The 27,301-nt window shown below is 50.7% G+C and overlaps 1 protein-coding gene across 1 annotated transcript in view; it reads right to left on the bottom strand.

Annotated features, from left to right (window-relative positions):
- LOC122545689 (rab11 family-interacting protein 4-like) overlaps window positions 1-27,301 on the bottom strand; it is a 205,235-nt gene that overhangs the window by 176,360 nt on the left and 1,574 nt on the right. Inside the window, exons 2-3 of the mRNA XM_088000810.1 lie at window positions 2,300-2,387; window positions 528-610 (exon numbers count right to left, since the gene is read on the bottom strand). Of these exons, the coding sequence (XP_087856936.1) occupies window positions 528-610; window positions 2,300-2,387 (171 nt within the window). The remainder of the gene's footprint in view (window positions 1-527; window positions 611-2,299; window positions 2,388-27,301) is intronic.

Raw genomic sequence — 27,301 nt, 5'->3', positions numbered from 1 at the left:
CTCCTCCTTTCACTAAACTCACCGTCAATCAGAGCGAGGGCCAGATTGAGACAGAGGTGGGAGTTGGAGGGAGGGTAGGGAGGAGGGGAGAGAATGAGGAGGGCGAGGGGATCAGGATTGTGTCTGTAGCTAAAGGCAAGATTTCCCGACTGACCAGTGCATGCAGAGGTGGTATGTGTCAATGTCATTCCAACCACAGGCTCCATCAGCCCTGCAGCCAATCACAATTCTCCAAATTCACAACTGTGATTGGTGGAGGATTGATACCATCAGCCAATCAAGATAATGGACACAGCAAATGATTGATTAACTCAGTCCATCACAGTGATCAACTCCAATGTAACCAATCAGTGCTGGAGGGAGGTGAGACACTGGATTCCCCCGGGATTGGGAATGAGCAGGGATTCCCCGAGGCCGGACTGAGACTCCCATTCTCAAATACCTCCTTCAGCCAGGCAACACACGTCCACAAACCCCATTCCCACTCTCCCACTGAGAATCCAGACAGAATCCGGGCTGGAATATACCTGACGATAGTAATAATCTTCATACACGGGGTCAAAGGGAGGGTCCTCGAGACACAGGACAGATCCCAATCGATCATCACAACCTGTCAACACAAACACAACAGATCACAGCAGGGCAACAGCACAACATACCCGAATTACTGCCCCTCACTCGGGTACACCACCCACACGCTGCCCCTCACTGGGGTACACTCCCACACACACCTCTCACTGGGGTACACCACCCACACACTGCCCCTCACTGGGGTACACTCCCACACACACACTCTCACTGGGGTACACTCCCACACACACTGATTTTCAGTGGGATACAGTCCCACACACACTGAATCTCACTGGGGTACAGTCCCACACACACTGACTCTCACTGGGGTACAGTCCCACACACACTGACTCTCACTGGGGTACAGTCCCACACACACTGACTCTCACTGGGGTACACCACACACACACTGACTCTCACTGGGGTACACCACCCACACACTGACCCTCACTGGGGTACACCACACACACACTGCCCCACACTGGGGTACAGCTCCCACACACACACTCTCACTGGGGTACAGTCCCACACACACTGACTCTCACTGGGGTACACTCCCACACACACTGACCCTCACTGGGGTACAGTCCCACACACACTGACTCTCACTGGGGTACAGTCCCCCACACACACACACTGACTCTCACTGGGGTCCACTCCCACACACACTGACTCTCATTGGGCTACAATCTCACACACATGATTTTCAGTGTGGTACAGTCCCACACACACTGACCCTCACTGGGGTACAGTCCCACACACACTGACTCTCACTAGGGTACACTGCCACATACACTGACTCTCACTGGGGTACAGTCCCACACACACTGACTCTCACTGGGGTACAGTCCCACACACACTGACTCTCACTGGGGTACAATCCCACACACACTGACACTCACTGGAGTACAGTCCCACACACACTGACTCTCACTGAGGTACAGTCCCACACACACTGACACTCACTGGGGTACTGTCCCACACACACTGACTCTCACTGGAGTACAGTCTCTCACACATTGACTCTCACTGGGGTACAGTCCCACACACACTGACTCTCACTGGGGTACACTCCCACACACACTGACTCTCACTGGGGTACAGTTCCACACACACTGACTCTCACTGGAGTACAGTCCCACACTCACTGACTCTCACTGGGGTACAGTCCCACACTCACTGACTCTCACTGGGGTACAGTCCCACACACACTGACTCTCACTGGGGTACAGTCCCACACACACTGACTCTCACTGGGGTACAGTCCCACACTCACTGACTCTCACTGGGGTACAGTCCCACACACACTGACTCTCACTGGGGTACAGTCCCACACACACTGACTCTCACTGGAGTACAGTCCCACACTCACTGACTCTCACTGGGGTACAGTCCCACACACACTGACTCTCACTGGGGTACAGTCCCACACACACTGACTCTCACTGGGGTACAGTCCCACACACACTGACTCTCACTGGGGTACAGTCCCACACACACTGACTCTCACTGGGGTACAGTCCCACACACACTGACTCTCACTGGGGTACAGTCCCACACACACTGACTCTCACTGGGGTACAGTCCCACACACACTGACTCTCACTGAGGTATGGCTCTCTTCCTGCTCTCTGTGGTTGACATGGGTGCTGCAGCCTTGAGGCACCGTATTGTATTCCCTCCGAGTGTGCTCCCTGCAATGTGCCCCACCCCCAGGATTTGTCCTTACCTTTGATGGCGAGGATTCCCTGACAGAATTCCTCAAAGCTGATCCGTCCCAGGTTCTGTGGGTCCAGGTACCTGGCCACTCTCTGCAGCTGCAAACAGAAACCATTTGTCTGAAATGTTGAGGTTCACCCACAATGTCTTCCTTCGGTGATCACCTCCCCACATGAAACAGGCAGCAGCCATGCTCCTGAGCTCCATAGCAACGGCATGTCAGCCACTCATTGGCTGTCACCCTCCCCAACTCTACAGATTCCAGAAAGTTCCTGCTGACTTGAACATTGCTGATGTTGACCCTTCACACCCCGAGTAGTTCCCCCTTGTCAGAGTGAACCTGGTGGTCCCTGGACCAGCTCAGGTTGGGGTAGGGTGTTGAGGGTTGTGGGGACTTGGGGTAGGGTCTTGAACAGACTGCCCTGGTTTCCACTTGGGTTCATATGGAAATGTGTCAGAACCTGGTGGGTCTTGGCAGAGGTGGCTGCTTCTCTTTCAGGGAGGGACAGTAACAAGGAATGGCCCACTCATTCTGGCAGACAGGATGGTGAGGGTCTGTGAAACCGGCCTCCGCCCACAGGACAGTGCACACTCGGTCACTGAGTATTTCTGAGACAGAGGCTGATGGATTGTTCACTAATGAGCGAGACAGAGTTAGAGTGCCGAGGCCACAATGAGATCAGCCATGATTGTCTTGGAGAAGCGAGCAGCTCCGAGGAGCAGGGTGGCATTCTCCTGCTCCTACTATGTGGAATGTTTAAACAACTGACTGAGCTGGGAGCTGCTTCCCTCCATCACCGGTCCTCACTGGGCTCTACTCAATGGAGTTTGGACAGATGGGGGTCTCTCATTGAAACCTACAGACTGCTGAGAGGCCTGGAGAGTGTGGACGTGGGGAAGATGTTTCCACGAGTGGGAGAGACTAGGACCCAAGGGCACAGCCTCAGGGTGAAGGGTCAACCCTTTAGAACGGAGATGGGGAGGAATTTCTTCAGCCAGAGGGTGGGGAGTCTGTGGAACTCGTTGCCGCAGAGGACTATGGAGGCCAGGTCACTGAGTGTATTCACAACAGAGCTAGGGAGGTCCTTCATTTAGAGGTCAAGGGTTATGGGGAGAAGGCAGGAGAATGGGATTGAGAAACATATCAGCCGTGATCGAATGGTGGAGCTGACGAGACCTGTGTGTCCTAATAGAGTGGTCACTGAAGGTCAGCAGGAAGAAAACAGATGGTACATTGGTCTTTACAGGATACAGGAGAGGATTCCGGTCCAGGAGCAGGAATGGCTTGTTGCAATTATACAGGACCGTGGTGAGACCACATCTCGAATCTTGTGTGCGTTTCAGGTATCCTTCTCTGAGGAAGGGTGTCCTGGTGATGGAGGGACTGCAGTGCACGTTCCCTGAACTGATCCCTGGGATGGCAGCACTGACCTATGAGGAGAGACTGGAACAGTTCGGATTATACTGACTGAGGTTTAGAAGAATGAGGAGGGATCTAATTGAATCCTGTAAAATTCTGACAGAGCTCGACAGGGTAGAAGCAGGAAGGTTGTTCGTTATCTTGGGGGGATTCCAGAGTGAGGCACACAGAGTAAGGATTTAGGGTAAACCATTTAGATTAGATTAGATTCCCTACAGTGTGGAAACAGGCCCTTCGGCCCAACAAGTCCACACCGACCCTCCGAAGAGCAACCCACCCAGACCCATTCCTGTACATTTACCCCTTCACCTAACACTACGGGCAATTTAGCTTGGCCAATTCACCTGACCTGCACATCTTTGGACTGTGGGAGGAAACCGGAGCACCCGGAGGAAACCCACGCAGACACGGGGAAAATGTGCACACTCCACACAGTCAGTCGCCTGAGGCGGGAATTGAACCCGGGTCTCTGGTGCTGTGAGGCAGCAGTGCTAACCACTGTGCCACCGTGACGCCCACACACAGGCACAGGATGAGATGATGAGAGAGTGGCGAGCCGATGGAATTCATTACCACAGGCTCAACAGCCTGAATGGGTTACTGCTGGTATTTTCTGTGTTTCTGTGTCTGAGCAGAGCAGTCTGTGTTGGAGCTGGCAATATCTCAGTGGGACACTGCCTGAAATGAGATGGAGCAGTGTTACAGTAACAGTGTGAGAAGATCGCAGCCCTTAGTGACAGCTCTTGCTTACACTCAGTTATGTAAATGTGTTGAAGTGTTGTTGAGCTCACTAATCTGTGAGGATTGAACAGCAAGCACCTGTCATACAGCACAGAAACAGGCCCTTCGGCCCAACTCATCCATGCTGACCAGAGATCCCAAACTCATCTAGTCCCATTCACCTGCATTGGGCCCATATCCCTCCAAACCCTTCGTATTCATATACCCATCCAAATGCCTCTTAAATGTTGTAATTGTACCAGCCTCCACCACTTCCTCTGGCAGCTCATTCCATACACGTACCACCCTCTGTGTGAAAAAGTTGCTGCTCAGATCCCTTTTAAATCTTTCTGCTATCACCTTAAATCTAGGTCCTCCAGTTTTGGACTCCATTACCCCGGGGAAAATATCTTAGCTATTCACCCTATCCACACCCCTCGTGCTTTTATAAACCTCTTATAAGATCAGTCCTCAGCTTCCAAGTTCCAGTGAAAACAGCCCCAGCCTGTCCAGCCTCTCGCTATAGCTCAAACCATCCAGTGTTGATAACATCCTGGTAAATCTATTTTGCATGCTTTCCATTTTAATGACTTCCTTCCAATAGCAGGATGAGCACAAAGCTTTTCTAAGCACAGTATGTCCATTTCTAAGGCTATCCTGTCTTTTCATCATGCAGTCATAGAGTCAGAGAGTCATAGAGATGTACAGCATAGAAACAGACCCTTCGGTCCAACCCGTCCATGCCAACCAGATATCCCAACTCAATTGAGTCCCACCTGCCAGCACCCGGCCCATATCCCTCCAAACCCTTCCTATTCATATACCCATCCAAATGCCTCTTAAATGTTGCAATTGTACCAGCCTCCACCACATCCTCTGGCAGCTCATTCCATACATGTACCACCCTCTGTATGAAAACGTTGCCCCTTAGGTCTCTTTTATATCTTTCCCCTCTCACCCTAAACCTATGCCCTCTAGTTCTGGACTCCCGACCCCAGGGAAAAGACCTTGTCTATTTATCCTATCCATGCCCCTCATAATTTTGTAAACCTCAGCCTCCGATGGTCCAGGGAAAATAGCCCCAGCCTGTTCAGCCTCTCCCTGTAGCTCAGATCCTCCAACCCTGGCACCATCCTTGTAAATCTTTTCTGAACCCTTTCAAGTTTCACAACATCTTTCCCCTTTTTGCCCTCCTGAGTTCCCTCTTAAGTATACTCCTACTTCCTTTATACTCTTCTAAGGATTCACTCGATCTATCCTGTCTATACCTGACATATGCTTCCTTTTTGTTAACCAAACCCTCAATTTCTTTAGTCATCCAGCATTCCCTATACCTACCAGCCTTCCCTTTCACTCTGACAGGAATATACTTTCTCTCGACTCTCGTTATCTCATTTCTGAAGGCTTCCCATTTTCCAGCCGTCCCTTTACCTGCGAACATCTCCCTCAGCACAGCTGTAATACTATCCCTTATCAAAAATGCTCTCCCCCTCCTCTCTTGCCTCCCTTTCTATCCTTCCTGTAGCATTTTCATCCTGGAACATTAAGCTGCCAGTCCTGCCCATTCCTGAGACATGTTTCTGTAATTGCTATGATATCCCGGTCCCATGTTCCTAACCATGCCCTGAGTTAATCTGCCTTCCCTGTTAGGCCCCCTGCATTGAAATAAATGCAGTTTAATTTATCGTTCCTACCTTGTCCCTGCCTGCCCTGACTGACTCACTTTTGTTCTCAACTGTACCCATCTCAGATTGATCTCTTTCCTCACTATCTCCCTGGGTCCCCCCCCCCACCACCCCACCTTACTAGTTTAAATCCTCCTAAGCAGCTCTAGCAAATCTCCCTGCCAGTATATTAGTCCCCTTCCAATTTAGGTGCAATCCGTCCTTCTTGTACAGGTCACTTCTACCCCAAAAGAGATTCCAATGATCCAAAAATGTGAATCCTTCTCCCATACACCAGCTCCTCAGCCATTGAATCATTTGCTCTATCCTCCTATTCCTGCCCTCACTAGCTCGTAGCATTGGGAGTAATCCAGATATTACAACCCTTGAACACCTCCTTTTTAAATTTTTGCCTAACTCTCTGTAATCTCCCCTCAGAGTCTCAACCTTTTCCCTTCCTATGTCGTTGGTTCCAATGTGGACAATGACCTCCTGCTGGCCCCTCTCCCCCGTGAGAACATTCTGCACCCTCTCTGAGACATCCTTGATCCTGGCACCAGGGAAACAACACACCATTCTGCTTTTTCTCTGCTGGCCACAGAAACGTCTGTCTGTACCTCTGACTACAGAATCCCTTAACACAATTGATCTCTTGGAAGCCGACGTACCCCTCATTGCATTAGAGCCAGTCTCAATACCAGAAACTTGGCTGTTTGTGCTACGTTCCCCTGAGAATCCATCACCACGTACATTTTCCAAAAGAGCATACCTGTTTAAAATGTGTATATCCACAAAAGACTCCTGCCCTCGGTGCTTACCTCTCTTACCCTTCCTGGAGCTAACCCATCTCTGTGACTGTATCTGAGACTTTCCCCCCTTCCTATAACTGCCATCCATCACATACTGTTGCTGTTGCAAATTCCTCATTGCTTCTAACTGTCTTTCCAACCGATCCATTCGATCTGATAAGATTCGCATCCAACAGCATTTATGGCAGATATAATCCGCAGTAACCCTTAAACTCTCTTTAAACTCCCACATCTGACAAGAAGTACATATCACTGCAAAGGCCATTTTTGCTCCTTCACAATCTACAGACCCAGAAAATAACAGTCTTATTCCTCTACAAACACTGTCCCAGGTTAAATTAATAGCTATGGCTTATATTTTAAGTTTAATCGAGAGACTTATCTCCAAAAACATATAATCAAGAAAGAACCCACTGTACTCACTACTGCAGCCATTCTATTGGACAGACTTAAAACAATGATTAACTTATCTGATTCTGTGTTGTTGACTTCGCCCAAACAGGTTCCTCCAAGATTAGTTGTGAAATTCACTGTTAGTTAATTTTCCCTGACGCACTCCGATGTCCAGCGACACATGAATTCAAAATGGCAACGGCAGTAACTGGTTTTCTCTCTCTCTCTCTCTCCCGCACTGTCCTCACCATGTGCTTCCTTTGTCTGTTTTCTCCCTTTTAAAACTGCTGTTGTTTTGACTTTTTTTTCCCCCAAATTTCTAAAACAATGCAACAGCATATAAAACAGTAATTGCTGCTCATGAAATTCGAGGAAATCACCTCCAACACCTAAAATACCTCAAAAAAAAGGAGCAGCTCTTACAGCCAGAAATTTTTCCCATCCTCCATCTTGGATTACTCAGAATCCAGATTAAGATGAGAGTGGTGCTGGAAAAGCACAGCAGGTCAGGCAGCATCTGAGGAGCAGGAAAATCGACGTTTCGGGCAAAAGCCCTTCATCAGGAATCTGCAACACAGGCACCGGGAACTGGGGCTGGTGGGAATGTGGTTCAAAAGTTAGGGACATTAAAAATGATATCAAAAATCAAATGCAATGTGTACAATGTACTGCAGAGTTTGGAAGTCATCGGGATGGCTGGGAACATTTTAAATGTCAGCAAAGGATAACTAAAAAGAGAGAGGGAAAAATTGGAATTTCGGGAAAACCAGCAGGAAGTATTAGAGGAGACAGTAAAAGTTTCTGCGTGAGTAAATAGTAATGAAAAGGTTGAGCTGAAGTAAGTGTTGAAAATGTGTTGCTGGAAAAGCGCAGCAGGTCAGGCAGCATCCAGGGAACAGGAGAATCGATGTTTCAGGCATGAGCCCTTCTTCAGGTGGTTTCCTGAAGAAGGGCTTATGCCCGAAACGTCGATTCTCCTGTTCCCTGGATGCTGCCTGACCTGCTGCGCTTTTCCAGCAACACATTTTCAGCTCTGATCTCCAGCATCTGCAGTCCTCACTTTCTCCCAGAAGTAAGTATTGGTCTATAAAGGATGAGACTGGGGAATTAATAACAGAAAACAAGGTTTTGAACAATTATTGAACAAACATATCCAGCATCATAATAGAAAACACAAAACCAATCCAAAGAAATGTAGAAAGCCGTGGGAGGAAACGGACGGAATTAGCAGATCACTGGACAAAGATATTGGGGAACTGAATGCCCTGAAGACAAACAAATCTCCTGGGTCCTGGCGTCTGAAAGGATGTGGTTTCAGAGACGGTGGATGTGTTGGTTATAACCTTCCAAACATCCCGAGACATGAGAAAGATCCCAGGAAATTGTAACATCTATATTCAAACTGGAAAATGTAGACGAAGAAGAACTATCGACTTGTTGTTCTAATATCTGTCATTAAGAAGCAGCTGGCATCTGAAGGAGATAACAGCAGGGCATTTAGAAAAGCAGACTTGAATCAGGCAGAGTCCACAGGGTCAACTGAAAGGCAGTTGGTGCGAAGGGGGAAGGTCAGCAATGACCTCACTTGGTGGTGGACTGGATTCAAGGGGCAAAAATAACCTCCTCCTCAAGGTGACTTCTAATGTCTTATGTTTTCACATTTAAAATTCTTACACGTTTCTGAAAAGGAATTCAACAAAGGGACACATTGTACCTAAAACACACCTGTCTGACCCACACCTGCCTGTCCCACACCTGCCTGTCCCACACCTGCCTGTCCCACACCTGCCTGTCCCACTCCTGCCTGTCCCACACCTGCCTGTCCCACACCTGCCTGTCCCACACCTGCCTGTCCCACACCTGCCTGTCCCACTCCTGCCTGTCCCACACCTGCCTGTCCCACACCTGCCTGTCCCACACCTGCCTGTCCCACACCTGCCTGACCCACACCTGCCTGTCCCACACCTGCCTGTCCCACACCTGCCTGTCCCACACCTGCCTGTCCCACACCTGCCTGTCCCACACCTGCCTGACCCACACCTGCCTGACCCACACCTGCCTGTCCCACTCCTGCCTGTCCCACTCCTGCCTGTCCCACACCTGCCTGACCCACACCTGCCTGTCCCACACCTGCCTGTCCCACTCCTGCCTGTCCCACACCTGCCTGTCCCACACCTGCCTGACCCACACCTGCCTGTCCCACACCTGCCTGTCCCACTCCTGCCTGTCCCACACCTGCCTGTCCCACTCCTGCCTGTCCCACACCTGCCTGTCCCACACCTGCCTGTCCCACTCCTGCCTGTCCCACTCCTGCCTGTCCCACACCTGCCTGACCCACACCTGCCTGTCCCACACCTGCCTGTCCCACACCTGCCTGACCCACACCTGCCTGTCCCACACCTGCCTGTCCCACACCTGCCTGTCCCACACCTGCCTGACCCACACCTGCCTGATCCATACCTGCCTGACCTACACCTGCCTGTCCCACTCCTGCCTGTCCCACTCCTGCCTGTCCCACACCTGCCTGACCCACACCTGCCTGTCCCACACCTGCCTGTCCCACACCTGCCTGACCCACACCTGCCTGATCCATACCTGCCTGACCTACACCTGCCTGTCCCACACCTGCCTGTCCCACACCTGCCTGTCCCACACCTGCCTGCCCCACACCTGCCTGACCCACACCTGCCTGATCCATACCTGCCTGACCTACACCTGCCTGTCCCACACCTGCCTGTCCCACACCTGCCTGACCCACACCTGCCTGTCCCACACCTGCCTGTCCCACACCTGCCTGACCCACACCTGCCTGTCCCACACCTGCCTGTCCCACACCTGCTTGTCCCACACCTGCCTGTCCCACACCTGCCTGTCCCACACCTGCCTGACCCACACCTGCCTGATCCATACCTGTCTGACCTACACCTGCCTGTCCCACACCTGCCTGACCCACACCTGCCTGTCCCACACCTGCCTGACCCACACCTGCCTGTCCCACACCTGCCTGTCCCACACCTGCCTGTCCCACACCTGCCTGACCCACACCTGCCTGATCCATACCTGCCTGACCTACACCTGCCTGACCCACACCTGCCTGTCCCACACCTGCCTGACCCACACCTGCCTGTCCCACACCTGCCTGAACCACACCTGCCTGTCCCACTCCTGCCTGACCCACAACTGCCTGATCTACACCTGCCTGTCCCACACCTGCCTGATCTACACCTGCCTGTCCAACACCTGCCTGTCCCACACCTGCTTGTCCTATACCTGCCTGACCCACACCTGCCTGTCCCACACGTGCCTGACCCACACCTGCCTGTCCTACACCTGCCTGATCTACACCTGCCTGTCCCACACCTGCCTGTCCCACTCCTGCCTGTCCTACACCTTCCTGACCCACACCTGCCTGTCCCACACCTGCCTGTCCCACACCTGCCTGTCCCACTCCTGCCTGATCTACACCTGCCTGACCCACACCTGCCTGACCCACACCTGCCTGACCCACACCTGCCTGTCCCACACCTGCCTGACCCACACCTGCCTGACCCACATATGCCTGTCCCACACCTGCCTGTCCCACTCCTGCCTGTCCCACACCTGCCTGACCCACACCTGCCTGACCCACACCTGCCTGACCCACACCTGCCTGACCCACTCCTGCCTGTCCCACACCTGCCTGTCCCACACCTGCATGTCCCACACCTGCCTGTCCCACACCTGCCTGTCCCACACCTGCCTGACCCACACCTGCCTGATCCATACCTGCCTGACCTACACCTGCCTGTCCCACACCTGCCTGTCCCACACCTGCCTGTCCCACACCTGCCTGACCCACACCTGCCTGATCCATACCTGCCTGACCTACACCTGCCTGTCCCACACCTGCCTGTCCCACACCTGCCTGACCCACACCTGCCTGATCCATACCTGCCTGACCTACACCTGCCTGACCCACACCTGCCTGTCCCACACCTGCCTGACCCACACCTGCCTGTCCCACACCTGCCTGTCCCACACCTGCCTGACCCACACCTGCCTGATCCATACCTGCCTGATCCACACCTGCCTGTCCCACACCTGCCTGTCCCACACCTGCCTGTCCCACACCTGCCTGACCCACACCTGCCTGTCCCACACCTGCCTGTCCCACACCTGCCTGACCCACACCTGCCTGTCCCACACCTGCCTGTCCCACACCTGCCTGACCCACACCTGCCTGTCCCACACCTGCCTGTCCCACACCTGCCTGACCCACACCTGCCTGTCCCACACCTGCCTGATCTACACCTGCCTGTCCCACACCTGCCTGTCCCACACCTGCCTGTCCAACACCTGCCTGTCCCACACCTGCCTGTCCCACACCTACTTGACCCACACCTGCCTGTCCCACACCTGCCTGTCCCACACCTGCCTGTCCCACACCTGCCTGATCTACACCTGCCTGTCCCACACCTGCCTGTCCCACACCTGCCTGATCCACAGCTGCCTGACCCACACCTGCCTGTCCCACACCTGCCTGTCCCACACCTGCCTGTCCCACACGTGCCTGACCCACACCTGCCTGATCTACACCTGCCTGTCCCACACCTGCCTGACCCACACCTGCCTGTCCCACACCTGCCTGTCCCACACCTGCCTGACCCACACCTGCCTGTCCCACAACTGCCTGATCCACATCTGCCTGTCCCACACCTGCCTGTCCCACTCCTGCCTGTCCTACACCTGCCTGTCCCACACCTGCCTGTCCCACCCCTGCCTGATCTACACCTGCCTGTCCCACACCTGCCTGTCCCACACCTGCCTGTCCCACCCCTGCCTGATCTACACCTGCCTGTCCCACACCTGCCTGTCCCACACCTGCCTGTCCCACACCTGGCTGTCCCACACCTGCCTGACCCACACCTGCCTGACCCACACCTGCCTGACCCACACCTGCCTGTCCCACACCTGCCTGTCCCACCCCTGCCTGATCTACACCTGCCTGACCCACACCTGCCTGACCCACACCTGCCTGTCCCACTCCTGCCTGATCCACACCTGCCTGTCCCACACCTGCCTGTCCCACTCCTGCCTGACCCACACCTGCCTGACCCACACCTGCCTGATCCACACCCGCCTGTCCCACTCCTGCCTGACCCACAACTGCTTGATCTACACCTGCCTGTCCCACACCTGTCTGTCCCACACCTGCCTGTCCTACACCTGCCTGATTTACACCTGCCTGTCCCACACCTGTCTGTCCCACACCTGCCTGATCTACACCTGCCTGACCCACACCTGCCTGTCCCACACCTGCCTGTCCCACACCTGCCTGTCCTACACCTTCCTGATCCACACCTGCCTGTCCCACACCTGCCTGTCCCACACCTGCCTGATTTACACCTGCCTGTCCCACACCTGCCTGTCCCACACCTGCCTGTCCCACACCTGCCTGTCCCACACCTGCCTGATCTACACCTGCCTGAACCACACCTGCCTGATCCACACCTGCCTGTCCCACACCTGCCTGTCCCACACCTGCCTGTCCCACACCTGCCTGAACCACACCTGCCTGATCTACACCTGCCTGACCCACACCTGCCTATCCCAAACCTGCCTGTCCCACACCTGCCTGAACCACACCTGCCTGTCCCACACCTGCCTGTCCCACACCTGCCTGTCCCACACCTGCCTGACCCATACCTGCCTGTCCCACACCTGCCTGTCCCACAGCTGCCTGACCCACACCTGCCTGTCCCATACCTGCCTGTCCCACACCTGCCTGTCCCACAGCTGCCTGTCCCACAGCTGCCTGACCCACACCTGCCTGTCCCACACCTGCCTGTCCCACTCCTGCCTGTCCCACACCCACTTGACCCACACCTGCCTGTCCCACACCTGCCTGTCCCACACCTGCTTGACCCATACCTGCCTGTCCCACAGCTGCCTGACCCACACCTGCCTGTCCCACACCTGCCTGTCCCACACCTGCCTGTCCCACACCTGCCTGTCCCATACCTGCCTGTCCCACACCTGCCTGTCCCACAGCTGCCTGACCCACACCTGCCTGTCCCACACCTGCCTGTCCCACTCCTGCCTGTCCCACAGCTGCCTGACCCACACCTGCCTGTCCCACACCTGCCTGTCCCACTCCTGCCTGTCCCACACCCACTTGACCCACACCTGCCTGTCCCACACCTGCCTGTCCCACACCTGCCTGTCCCACTACTGCCTGATCTGCACCTGCCTGTCCCACACCTGCCTGACTCACACCTGCCTGACCCACACCTGCCTGTCCCACACCTGCCTGTCCCACACCTGCCTGTCCCACTACTGCCTGATCTACACCTGCCTGTCCCACACCTGCCTGTCCCACACCTGCCTGTCCCACACCTGCCTGTCCCACACATGCCTGTCCCACTCCTGCCTGATCCACACCTGCCTGTCCCACACCTGCCTGTCCCACACCTGCCTGACCCACACCTGCCTGTCCCACACCTGCCTGTCCCACCCCTGCCTGATCCACACCTGCCTGTCCCACACCTGCCTGTCCCACACCTGCCTGTCCCACACCTGCCTGTCCCATACCTGGATGTCCCACACCTGCCTGTCCCACACCTGCCTGTCCCACACCTGCCTGTCCCACACCTGCCTGTCCCACACCTGCCTGACCCACACCTGCCTGTCCCACACCTGCCTGACCCACACCTGCCTGTCCCACACCTGCCTGTCCCACTACTGCCTGATCTACACCTGCCTGTCCCACACCTGCCTGACCCACACCTGCCTGTCCCACACCTGCCTGTCCCACACCTGCCTGACCCACACCTGCCTGTCCCACACCTGCCTGTCCCACTACTGCCTGATCTACACCTGCCTGTCCCACACCTGCCTGACCCACACCTGCCTGTCCCACACCTGCCTGTCCCACACCTGCCTGACCCACACCTGCCTGTCCCACTCCTGCCTGTCCCACTACTGCCTGATCTACACCTGCCTGTCGCACACCTGCCTGACCCACCCCTGCCTGTCCCACACCTGCCTGTCCCACACCTGCCTGACCCACACCTGCCTGTCCCACACCTGCCTGTCCCACTACTGCCTGATCTACACCTGCCTGTCCCACACCTGCCTGTCCCACACCTGCCTGTCCCACACCTGCCTGGCCCACACCTGCCTGTCCCACACCTGCCTGACCCACACCTGCCTGACCCACACCTGCCTGACCCACACCTGCCTGTCCCACACCTGCCTGACCCACACCTGCCTGACCCACACCTGCCTGACCCACACCTGCCTGTCCCACACCTGCCTGACCCACACCTGCCTGTCCCACACCTGCCTGACCCACACCTGCCTGACCCACACCTGCCTGTCCCACACCTGCCTGGCCCACACCTGCCTGTCCCACACCTGCCTGACCCACACCTGCCTGACCCACACCTGCCTGACCCACACCTGCCTGTCCCACACCTGTCTGTCCCACACCTGCCTGACCCACACCTGCCTGACCCACACCTGCCTGTCCCACACCTGCCTGACCCACACCTGCCTGTCCCACACCTGCCTGACCCACACCTGCCTGACCCACACCTGCCTGTCCCACACCTGCCTGTCCCACACCTGCCTGACCCACACCTGCCTGACCCACACCTGCCTGACCCACACCTGCCTGTCCCACACCTGCCTGGCCCACACCTGCCTGACCCACACCTGCCTGACCCACACCTGCCTGTCCCACACCTGCCTGTCCCACACCTGCCTGATCTACACCTGCCTGTCCCACACCTGCCTGTCCCACACCTGCCTGTCCCACACCTGCCTGTCCCACACCTGCCTGATCTACACCTGCCTGTCCCACACCTGCCTGACCCACACCTGCCTGTCCCATACCTGGCTACATCAGAGTAACCTGCATCTCAGGGTTGTTATTTACTAAATTTTTTTTCTCGTTTTCAGTTTGGAACGTTTTTGTGATCTGAAGTCGAGAGTTTAACTTTAATTTTGTGCAGCAGTTGGTTTTGAAAAAGTCGGTAAGTCTGAAGTTTACTGTTGGGGACTGGCTTGGGAAATATCCTGCAGGTTATGAACATGTTGAGAACATGTTAAGAATTTCTTTGAGAACATTAGAAATGAACTAGCACTCAAACTTTGCTGTGTTCAGAGTCAGGCAATAGCCAATCAAAGGAGGACTGAAGCTGGCCAGCCAATCCCGGAGAATGTTGAAAAAGACCAAGAAGCCAAAGGCTGAGTTGGCTCTGACTGGGATTTTGAGAAGGAGGAAGTTGTGGTTTGGAAGTTGATGCATTTAGCTGCGTTTTTTTTTAGGTTTCGCTTGCTCTAGCTATTCTCCAACTATCAACAAGTCATAGAGTCATCGAGTCAGAGAGATGTACAGCACGGAAACAGACCCTTCGGTCCAACCTGTCCATGCCGACCAGATATCCCAACCCAATCTAGTCCCACCTGCCAGCACTTGATCCATATCCCTCCAAACCCTTCCTATTCATATACCCATCCAAATGCCTCTTAAATGTTGTAATTGTACCAGCCTCCACCACATCCTCTGGCAGCTCATTCCATACATGTACCATCCTCTGCGTGAAAACGTTGCCCCTTAGGTCTCGTTTAAATTTTCCCCTCTCACCCTAAACCTATGCCCTCTAGTTCTGGACTCCCTCACCCCAGGGAAAAGACTTTGCCTATTTACCCTATCCATGCCCCTCATAATTTTGTAAACCTCTATAAGGTCACCCCTCAGCCTCCGACGCTCCAGGGAAAACAGCCCCAGCCTGTTCAGCCTCTCCCTGTAGCTCAGATCCTCCAACCCTGGCAACATCCTTGTAAATCTTTTCTGAACCCTTTCAAGTTTCACAACATCTTTCCGATAGGAAGGAGACCAGAATTGCACGCAATATTCCAACAGTGGCCTAACCAATGTCCTGTACAGCCGCAACATGACCTCCCAACTCCTGTACTCAATACTCTGACCAATAAAGGAAAGCAAACCAAACACCTTCTTCACTATCCTATCTACCTGCGACTCCACTTTCAAGGAGCTATGAACCTGCGCTCCAAGGTCTCTTTGTTCAGCAACACTCCCTCGGACTAGTATGGTGACAAAACATCTAAAAATACACCTTCCAGCTCAGCGAGCTAACTTACAGACTTATCTTCAACCTGAGCTACAAATCTTCTCAAAAATCACATCCCATTAAGTGTATAAGTCCTGCTCTGATTTTGCGTTTTCAAAATGCGACACCTTGCATTAATCTAAACTAAACTCCATCAGCCCATTGGCCCATCTGGTCCAGATCCTGTTGTATTCTGAGGTAACCCTCTTCGCTGTCGACTACACCTCCAATTTTGGTGTCATCTGCAAACTCACTAACTGTACCTCTTTTGCTCGCTACCAAATCATTTATGTAAATGACAAAAAATAGAGGACCCAGCACTGATCCCTGTGGCACTCCACTGGTCACAGGCCTCCAGTCTGAAAAACAACCCTCCACCACCACCCTCTGTCTTCTACCTTTGAGCGAGTTCTGTATCCAAATTACGAGTTCTCCCTGTATTCCATGAGATCTAACCTTGCCAATCAGTCTCCCATGGGGAACCTTGTCGAACGCCTTACTGAAGTCCATATAGATCACATCTACTGCTCTGCGCTCATCAATCCTCTTTGTTACTTCTTCAAAAAAACTCAGTCAAGTTTGTGAGACATGATTTCCCACGCACAAAGCTATGTTGACTATCACTAATCAGTCCTTGCCTTTCCAAGTACATGTACATCCTGTCCCTCGGGATTCCCTCCAACAAGTTCCCCGCCACCAACATCAGGCTCAGTCCAAGTCTATGTTTGGAAAGTTAAAATCCCCTCCCATAACCACCCTATTATTCTTACAGATAACTGAGATCCCCTTACAGGTTTGTTTCTCAATTTCCCTCTGACTATTGGGGGGTCTATAATACAATCCCAACAAGGTGATCATCCCTTTCTTATTTCTCAGTTCCACCCAAATAACTTCCCTGGATGTATTTCCGGGAATATCCTCTCCCTCAGCACAGCTGTAATGTTATCCCTTATCAAAAACACCACTCCCCCTCTCTTGCCTCCCTTTCTATCCTTCCTGTAGCATTTTCATCCTGGAACATTAAGCTGCCAGTCCTGCCCATTCCTGAGACATGTTTCTGTAATTGCTATGATATCCCGGTCCCATGTTCCTAACCATGCCCTGAGTTAATCTGCCTTCCCTGTTAGGCCCCCTGCATTGAAATAAATGCAGTTTAATTTATCGTTCCTACCTTGTCCCTGCCTGCCCTGACTGACTCACTTTTGTTCTCAACTGTACCCATCTCAGATTGATCTCTTTCCTCACTATCTCCCTGGGTCCCCCACCACCCCACCTTACTAGTTTAAATCCTCCTGAGCAGCTCTCACAAATCTCCCTGCCAGTATATTAGTCCCCTCACAATTCAGGTGCAATTGGTTTTAAGTCCTGAAGGAAATCGCTCCAATCTGTAAGGAATCCCATGAAAGCTGAAATAGTTTGCATTGACTAGTGCCTCTGGAAGTGAAGCAAGTTGGCCTTTCCTCTCATGGCTGTAATATAACCCATCATTCAAGGATTACATCCAGGCCTGGGATTCATTATTGAAATAATTATCAAACTGAAAATGACCATTCTTTGACATTTCTAGTTTGACCCTTAACTGCTGTCTGTCTGTCAGTCTGTGATTGGGGGTTAGTGATTAAAAAAGATTGGGTTCCAATTGTAGATATTAAAGTTTGTGTATGTTCTGCTAAAGTTAGAGTGAAATGAATTTTTGTTGAAGTTATAAGCTTCATGTATAAGACCTGTTACTTGTGATGTCTGGTTAGGAACAATTGGGCACTTTTGGAGGGTCATTGAATATTTTAATTTCATTGCGTTGTGAATCTAATCATCGTGAGGCTGATGTGATTTGGCTTTTTTAAATTGACTCTGTGAGACATTGGTGTTGCTGGCTGTCTTTGACAAGGTGGGGGTGAGCTGCCTCACTCAACCGCTGCAGGCCCTGTGTTGTGGACAACCCCACAATGCCCTGAGAGAGGGAATTCCAGGATTTTGACCCAGCGGTACTGAAGGAATGAGGATATATTTTCAAAGTGAGTGGTGAGTGGTTTAGAGGGGAACTTGCAGGGGCTGGGATTCCCATGTATTGGCAGCCCCTGCCTTTCTAGATAGAAGTGATGGTGGGTGTGGAAGGTGCTGCCTGAGGACCTTTGCTGAATTGCTGCAGTGCATCTTGTAGATGGTACCCACTGTTGCTGCTGAGCGTCGGTGGTGGGGGGAGGGGATGTCTAGATGTGGTGCCAATCAGGCAGGAGCTTTACCCTGGATGGTGTCGAGCGTCTTGAGTGTTGTTGGAGCTGCCCCCATCGCTGGCAAGTGGGGAGTATCCCCTCACCCTCCTGACCTGTGCCTTGGAGATGGACAGGCTTTGGGGAGTCAGGAGGGGAGTCACTTACCGCAGTATTCCCAGCCTCTGACCTGCTCCTGTAGCTGCTGTGTTTATGTGATGAGTCCATTTCAGTTTTGGTCAATGGTAACCTCCAGGATGTTGATAGTGGGGGATTCAGTGATGGTAATGCCATTGAATGTCACGGGACAGTGTTTAGAAAAGAACATAAAAACCAGGAGCAGGAGTAGGCCATTTGGCCCCTCGAGCTTGCTCCACCATTCAATAAGGTCATGGCTGATCTTTTCGTGGGCTCAGCTCCACTTACTTGCCACTCACCATAACTTTTAATTCCTTTACTGCTCAAAAATCCTTTACTGCCGTGGGGTGGCACAGTGGCTCAGGGGCACAGCGCCAGGGAGCCGGGTTCAATGCCCATCTCAGGTGACTGGGTGGAGTTTGCACATTCTCCCTGTGTCTGTGTGGGTTTCCTCCTACAGTCACAAAGATATGCAGGCCAGGTGAATTGGTTATGCTAAATTTCCCATAGTGTTCAGTACATTAGTCAGAGGGAAATGGGTCTGGGTGGGTTACTCTTCAGAAGGTCGGTGTGGACTTGTTGGGCCAAATGGCCTGTTTCCACACTGTAGGGAATCTAATTGGAGCACAGAATTCCACAAATTCACCCACCCTTTGGGTGAAGAAATTCCTCCTCAACTCAGTTCCAAATCTGCTTCCACTTATTTTGGGACTATACCCATTTGTTCTAGTTTCACCCGCCAGTGGAAACAACCAGCCTGCTTCCATCTTATTCACTGCTGTTATAAATTTATAGGTTTCTGTAAGACCCCCCTCATTCTTTGAAATTCCAGAGAGTACAGTCCCAGTCTACTCAGTCTCTCCTCATAAGACAACTTTCTCAACTCCAGAATCAACCTAGTGAACTCCTTTGTACCCCACTGGCGCCAGTATATCCTTTCTCAAGTAAGGAGACCAAAACTGTACACACTGTATTCCATGTGCGGCCTCACCAGCACTCTATACAGCTGCAGCATAACCTCCCTCTTCTTAAACTCCATCCTTCAGCAATGAAGGACAATATTCTATGTACCTTCTTAATTACCTGCTGCACCTGCAAACCGACCTTCTGTGATTCATGCACAAGAACACACAGGTGCCTCTGTACAACAGCACACTGCAATTTTTCACCATTTAAATAATAGCCCATTTTGCTGTTATTCCAATAAAATGGATGACCTCACATTTGCTAACATTGTACTCCATGTGCCAGACTCTGGCCCACTCACTTAACCTATCTATATCCCTCTGCAGAGTGTCCTCTGCACACTTTGCTCAACCACTCATTTTAGTAACATCTGCTAACTTTGACACACTACACTTGGTCCCCCACTCTAAATCATCTATCTAAATTGAAAACAATTGCAGTCCCAACACTGATCCCTGAGGCACACCACAAACTACTGATCACCAACCAGAAAAACTCCCATTTAGCCCCACTCTGCTTCCTGTTAGTTAACCAATCCTCTATCCATGCTAATACATTACTCATAATTCAAAGGCTGGGTGAAGATTTGTAGCTCGGGTGCTCGTTGTTGTGGTTCTGTTCGCCGAGCTGGGAATTTGTGTTGCAGATGTTTCGTCACCTGTCTAGGTGACATCCTCGGTGCTTGGGAGCCTCCTGTGAAGCGCTTCTGTGGTGTTTCCTCCGGCATTTATAGTGGCCTGTCCCTGCCGCTTCCGGTTGTCAGTTTCAGCAGTCCGCTGTATTGGCCGGTATATTGGGTCCAGGTCGATGTGTTTGTTGATGGAGTTTGTGGATGAGTGCCATGCTTCTAGGAATTCCCTGGCTGTTCTTTGTTTGGCTTGCCCTATAATGGTAGCGTTGTCTGGGACAAAGAACAGCCAGGGAATTCCTAGAGGCATGGCACTCATCCACAAACTCCATCAACAAACACAGACCTGGACCCAATATACCGGCCACTACAGCGGACAGCTGGAACTGACAACCGGAGGCGGCAGGGACAGGCCACTATAAATGCCGGAGGAAACACCACAGAAGCGCTTCACAGGAGGCTCCTAAGCACTGAGGATGTCACCTAGACAGGGGCCGAAACGTTTGCAACAAAAGTTTCCAGCTCGGCGAACAGAACCACAACATTACTCATAATGCCTCACAGCTTTACCTTATACAGCAGCATCTTTTCTAACACCTTTTGGAAATCTAGGTACATGACATCCATTGGGTCCCCATTGTCCACCTTACTCATAATATCTTCATAGAATTCCAGTAAATTATTTAAATATGACCTGCCCTTCATGAACCCATGCTGTGTCAGCCCAGTGAGACAAATTCTCTCCAGATGACTTGCCACCTATTCCTTAATAATGATTCAAGCATTTTCCCCTTGACAGAAGTTAAGCGAATGTGCCTGTAGTTCCCTCCTTTTGTCCACCTCCCTTTTTAAACTGTGGCGCCATATTTGCTGTTTCCAATCTGCTGGAACTGCCCCAGGTAAATTTTGGAAAATTACCACAAGTGTATTTCCTATTTCTCCCACCAACTCTTTGAGCACCCTGGGATGCATTCCATCAGGGCCAGGAAACTTGTCCACCCTTAGCTTCATTAGTTTGCCCAACGCCACCTCCTTCGTGATGATTGTTTCTAGGTCCTCACCTGCATAGCCCTCCTTGTCATCAATTATTTATGTCTTCCATTGTGAAGACCAACACGAAATACCTGTTCGGTACCTTGGCCATTTCCTCATTCCCCAATATTAAACCCCCATCTCATTTTCTGAAGGATTAATGTTTACATTGGCTACTCTTTTTTGTTTTATATATTTGCAGAAACTGTTGTGATCTGCCTTTATATTCTGAGCTAGGTTACTCTCAAATCCCTCTTACCTTCCCATATGATGTTATTCATGGTGACCTTTGAAGATTTCCCCAATCCTCTAGTTTCCCATTATTCTTCGCCACTTTGTATGCCCTAGCTTTCAATTTAATATCACCTGATATTTCCTTACATATCCAGAGCTGATTATCCATTTTCCTACAGTCCTTCCTTCTCACTAGGATACTCTTTTACATTTCTGATGAAGGACTTTTGCCCGAAATGTCGATTCTCCTGCTCCCCGGATGCTGCCTGACCTGCTGCGCTTTTCCAGCACCACACTCTGATCTCCAGCATCTGCAGACCTCACTTTCTCCCATACTTTTCCTGAGCACTATGAAAAATCACTTTGAAAGTCTTCCACTATTCCTCAATTGTCCCACTACATTGTAGGAGTTGGGAGGTCATGTTGCGGCTGTACAGGACATTGGTTAGGCCACTGTTGGAATATTGTGTATAATTCTGGTCTCCCTCCAATTGGAAAGATGTTGTGAAACTTGAAAGGGTTCAGAAAAGATTTACAAGGATGTTGCCAGGGTTGGAGGATTTGAGCTACAGGGAGAGGCTGAACAGGTTGGGGCTGTTTTCCCTGGAGCATCAGAGGCTGAGGGGTGACCTTATAGAGGTTTATAAAATTATGAAGGGCATGGATAGGGTAAATAGGCAAAGTCTTTTCCCCGGGGTTAGGGAGTCCAGAACTAGAGGGCATAGGTTTAGGGTGAGAGGGGGAGGATTTACAAGAGACCTAAGGGGCAACTTTTTCACACAGAGGGTGGTACGTGTATGGAATGAGCTGCCAGAGGATGTGGTGGAGGCTGGTACAATTACAACATTTAAAAGCATCTGGATGGGTATATGGATAGGAAGGGTTTGGAGGGATATGGGCCAAATGGGGCTAATTAATTTAGGATATCTAGTCAGCATGGACAAGTTACATTGAAGGTTCAGGATTAGTGGTGCTGGAAGAGCACAGCAGTTCAGGCAGCATCCAAGGGGCAGCAAAATCAACATTTCGGGCAAAAGTTCCTGATGAAGGGCTTTTGCCTGAAACGTCGAATTTCTTGCTCCTCGGATGCTGCCTGACCTGCTGTGCTCTTCCAGCAACACACTAATCTAGACTCTGGTTTCCAGCATCTGCAGTTATTGTTTTTACCTGAGTTACATTGAAGGGTCTGTTTCCATGCTGTCCATCTCTATGACTCTGTGCTCCTAGTCTACCTTAGCCAACTCCTCCCTCATCCCACTGTAGTCTCCTTTGTTGAAGTACAAGACGTTGGGATTAGATTTTACCTTCTTACCCTCCATTTGTCTTTTAAACTCAACTTCAGACTGTGATTGCCCCTTCTGAAAGGATCCCTAACTGTGAGGTCAGGAATAATTATTCCTGTCTCGTTACACAGGAGCAGGTCTAGGATAGCTAGCTCCCTTGTAAGTTTCCATTACGTACTGTTTGAGGAAATTATCACAGATATGTTCTACTAAGTCCTCCTCAATGCTACATTGACCAACCTGGTTTGACCAGTCAATATGCAGATTAAATCGCCCGTGATAATTGCTGTACCGTTTTTATTGGCATCGGTTATTTCTTTGTTTATTTCCCGCCCTAATGTGGTGTTGTTATTTGGTGGCCTCTGAACTATGCCTATCAGTGACTTGTTCCCCTTACTATTTCTAATTTCCACCCACGCTGATTCAACCTTTTTCTCCATAGAACCGAGATCATCTCTCAGCACTGCCCTGATGCCTTGAATATGAGAGCTACACCACCTTCCTACTTTCCTGTCTGTCCTTCCGAATAGTCTGATACCCCTGGATATTTCACTCCCAGTCGTGCCCACCCTGCAATCATGTCTCTGTGATAGTGACTAAATCATACCCACTCGTGGTGATTTGTGCTGTTAACTCATTGACCTTGTTTGGAATGCTATGAGCATTCAGGTAAAGTGCCTTTATGTGAGTTTTTAATTCCTTCTTTTTGAATCCTAACACCTCCACAAGAAGAATCTTTGATTTTTACACATTCTCACTTTTATCTGTCATTACCCGGTTTCATTCATCTCAGTGCGACACTGCTCAGCTCCTTCTTGCTGTTTAGTTATGACCTTGATTCTCTTTTTCCTTAAACCCTCACCCACTCTAGCTAACTCAGAGCCTCCCATTAGGTTCCCATCCCCCTGCCCCCAGGTAGATTCTCTCTTGTTGGAGATGGTCATAGCCTGGCATTTGTGTGGCGTGGATGTTGACCCTTGTCAGCACAAGCCTGGATATTGTCCAGATCTTGTTGCGTTTGAACACAGACTGCTTCAGTATCTGAGGAGTTGTGAATGGTGCTGAGCATTGTGCAATCATCAGCGAACATCCCTAATTCTGACCTTATGACAGAGGGAAGGTAATTGATGAAGCAGCTGAAGATGGTTGGGCCTAGGATACTATCCTGTGGAACTCCTGCAGAGATGTCCTGGAGCTGAGATGACTGACCTCCAACAACCACAACCATCTTCCTTTCTGCCAGATATGACTCTAACCAGCAGAGAGTTTGCCCCCTGATACCCATTGATCCCAGTTTTGCCAGGGCTCCTTGATGCCTTACTCAGTTCAATGCAGCCCTGATGTCACCTCCCATCACTACTGGAATTCAACTCTTTTCCTGTATTTGAACTCAGGTTGTAAAACCATAAGACCATAAGACTAGTGTCTTTAGCAACATTTTAGCAAAACCTCCTGACTGTCATTCTCCATTCCTTTTGAAGTAAGGGACAATATTCCATTTGCTGTATTATTATCGATGCTAGCTTGTTGTGACCCTTGTATAGGGACTCCCACATCCCTCGGTTCTGTAACTTCCTGCAGTCTTTCTCCATTTCAATAATATTCAGCTCTCCTGCCAAAGTGCATAACTTCACATTTCCTCTCATTATATTCTATCTGCCAAGTTCCCACTCACTCACTTACCCTGTCTACATCCCTCTGCAGACTCTTGCCTTCCCACCTACTTTTGTGTTATCTGCAAACCTGGCAGGAGCACTGTCACGTTTCCTCATCCATCTCATTAATGTGTATTGTAAATAATTGTAATCCCAGCACTGATTCCTGTGGCACTTCAGGTTGCCATCCTGAAAATACCCTCTTTAACCCAACTGTCAGGTTTTCCATTAGTTAGCCAATCCTCCAACACCATGGGCTCTAGTCTTATTAAGTGTTCTCCTGCTGTTGATGGCCCATAGCGCCTCATGGATGCCCAGTCTTGAGCTGCTAGATCGGTTTGAAGTCTGTCCCATTTAGCACGGTGATAGTACCACACAACACGATGGAGGGTATTCTCAATGTGGACAGTGCGGTGGTCACTTTTACCGATCCTGTCATGGACAGATGCTTCTGCAGCTGGCAGATTAGTAAGGATGAGGTCAGGTATGTCTTTTCCTCTTGTTGGTTCCTTCACCGCCTGCCGCAGACCCCAGTCTAGCAGTTATATCCTTTAGGACCCGACCGGCTTGATCAGTAATGCTGCTGCCGAGTCACTCATGGTGGTGGACAGTGTAATCCTCCACCCAGAGTCCACTTTGTCCCCTTGCCACCCTCAGTGCTTCCTCTAAGTGTTGTTCAACATGGAGGAGTAACAATTCCTTAGCCAAAGGAGGTCGGTACGTGGTAACCAGTAAGAGGTTTCCTTACCCACGTTTAAACTGAAGCCATGAAACTTCATGGGGTCCAGAGTCGCTGTCAAGGACTGTATCCCTCCTGACTGTATCCCACTGTGCCGCCACGTGTGCTGGATCTATCCTGCTGGTGGGACAGGGCATATCCAGGGATGGTAGAGGAGGGGTCTGAGGTATTATCTGTAAGGTATGATTCTGTAAGAATGACTATGCCAGGCTGTTGCTTGACTAGTCTGTGAGACTGCACTAACTCCCAGGTTAATAAGGAGGATCTTACAGGGTTAAATTGACTGTTTCTGCCGTTGTCTTTTTGAGTGCTGAGGTTGACGCTGGGCGTTCTGTCCAGTTTCACTTCTTTTTCTGAGACTTTTGAGCAATTTGAAATGGTTTGCTAGGCCATTTCAGAGATTAGTTAAGTGCCAACTATGTTGCTGTGGTCACATGAGGGCCAGACCAGCTAAGTTTGGCAGATTTCCTTCTCTAAAGGGCATTAAGTGAACCAGGTGGATTTTCACAGCAATGGTTACCTAGTTATCATTAGACATGCACTTTCAGATTCTATGTGAATTCAAATTTCAACATCATGTGAGATTTGAAACTCAGTCTGCAGCGCCCGAGGTTGCTGGTCCAGTGACAGGACCACTCCACAGCTGAGAACACCTGCTAATCTCCCTAACTATCATCTTCCCACATTCGAATTTCAACAACCGCTTCAGTCAATCAGAAAGTTGTACAAATAAGTCCACTGCTTAAGGAAGCTGTGAGAGGGAGCCCACAAAATTACAGACCATTTAAGTTCAAAGTCTGAATGATTTGAATGAATGGTTAGGACTAGGATGATCAATAAGTTTGTAAATATTCAGCTGAGCAGAGAGGTTTGTAAAGGGGCAGTCATGGCTCAGGAATGGGAGTGATGTGTTTGGAGAGGTGATGTATGTAATGGATGGGGAATGTGTGCAGATGTTAATTCTATTGACTTACATGGACAATCAGGAGAAATCTTTCCAAAATGATTCTTTGTTAAAGTTGATGATGGGCTTGTAAAAGGACACTGACCTAACAACAGGAGACAGAGAGTGGCGATAATGAGCAGGTGTAAATGGAGGGGGGGGGGTTGTTTGCTGACGGGATACTGGTCTCTGTGCAGTTATTTCAGCAGGTCCTTTAATGATGGTGGGGGGTGTGTTGATGGGATACTGGTCTCTGTGCAATTCTTCAATTCCTTTGACTGAGAAGCATTTATCTAGCGCCACCTTAAAAATATTCAATCTACCTGGTTACGTGAACAGGAGAAGCTGTGGCAAGTGAATTTCAATGGGACTAGATTAGCTTCGGATATCTGGTTGGCATGGATGAGTTGGACTGAAGGGCCTGTTTCCATGCTGTACACCTCTATGACTCTGTGTGAATAGGAGAAGCTGTGGCAAGTGCATTTCAATGCAGGAAAATTAGAGGCTGCCCATTTTGAATCAGGAAAGTATGTAAAGTGGGACTTTCTAAATGGTGGACAACCAGAAACAATGAGCAACAAGATTGAAGTCAAAGTGAATTCATCATTATCTTCTGTTCCCAATCATGACGTTTTAATCGAAAGTGATATGGTGGCTTCATATCGCGAGGACGCGAACACAAGACAATCAAGGTTCTAGCTGTCCACACCTGGTTCTGAGCACCACCTCAGGAAGGAGGAGACTGATCTTGGAGGGAATGCACTAGAAAGCTGCATGAGAAGCTCATGAGTTTAATTCTGTGCAGAGATGAAACAATCTGGGATTGGATCTCTGGAATTTAGAAGAGTAAGGGGTGATTTCATTGAAGCTTTCAATGTTTTAAGGGCTACAGAAATAGTGGTTAAATAAACTATTTCCGTTACTTGGGGAGTCTAGAATGAGGGGGCAGAATTTAAAAATGGGAGCCAGGTCTCTTGAGGAATGAACACTGGAAATATCTTTAGACACAAAGGGTGACAGATGTTTGAAATTCTCTTCTGCAAATGGTAATTAATTCTGAAT

This window comes from Chiloscyllium plagiosum, unplaced genomic scaffold (assembly GCF_037043375.1).
Source record: "Chiloscyllium plagiosum isolate Xiang-an unplaced genomic scaffold, Cpla_swu_hap1 HiC_scaffold_25, whole genome shotgun sequence".
Taxonomy (NCBI): domain Eukaryota; kingdom Metazoa; phylum Chordata; class Chondrichthyes; order Orectolobiformes; family Hemiscylliidae; genus Chiloscyllium; species Chiloscyllium plagiosum.
Note: the sequence above shows the minus strand (reverse complement) of the source record. Positions and strands in the feature narration are given on the sequence as shown.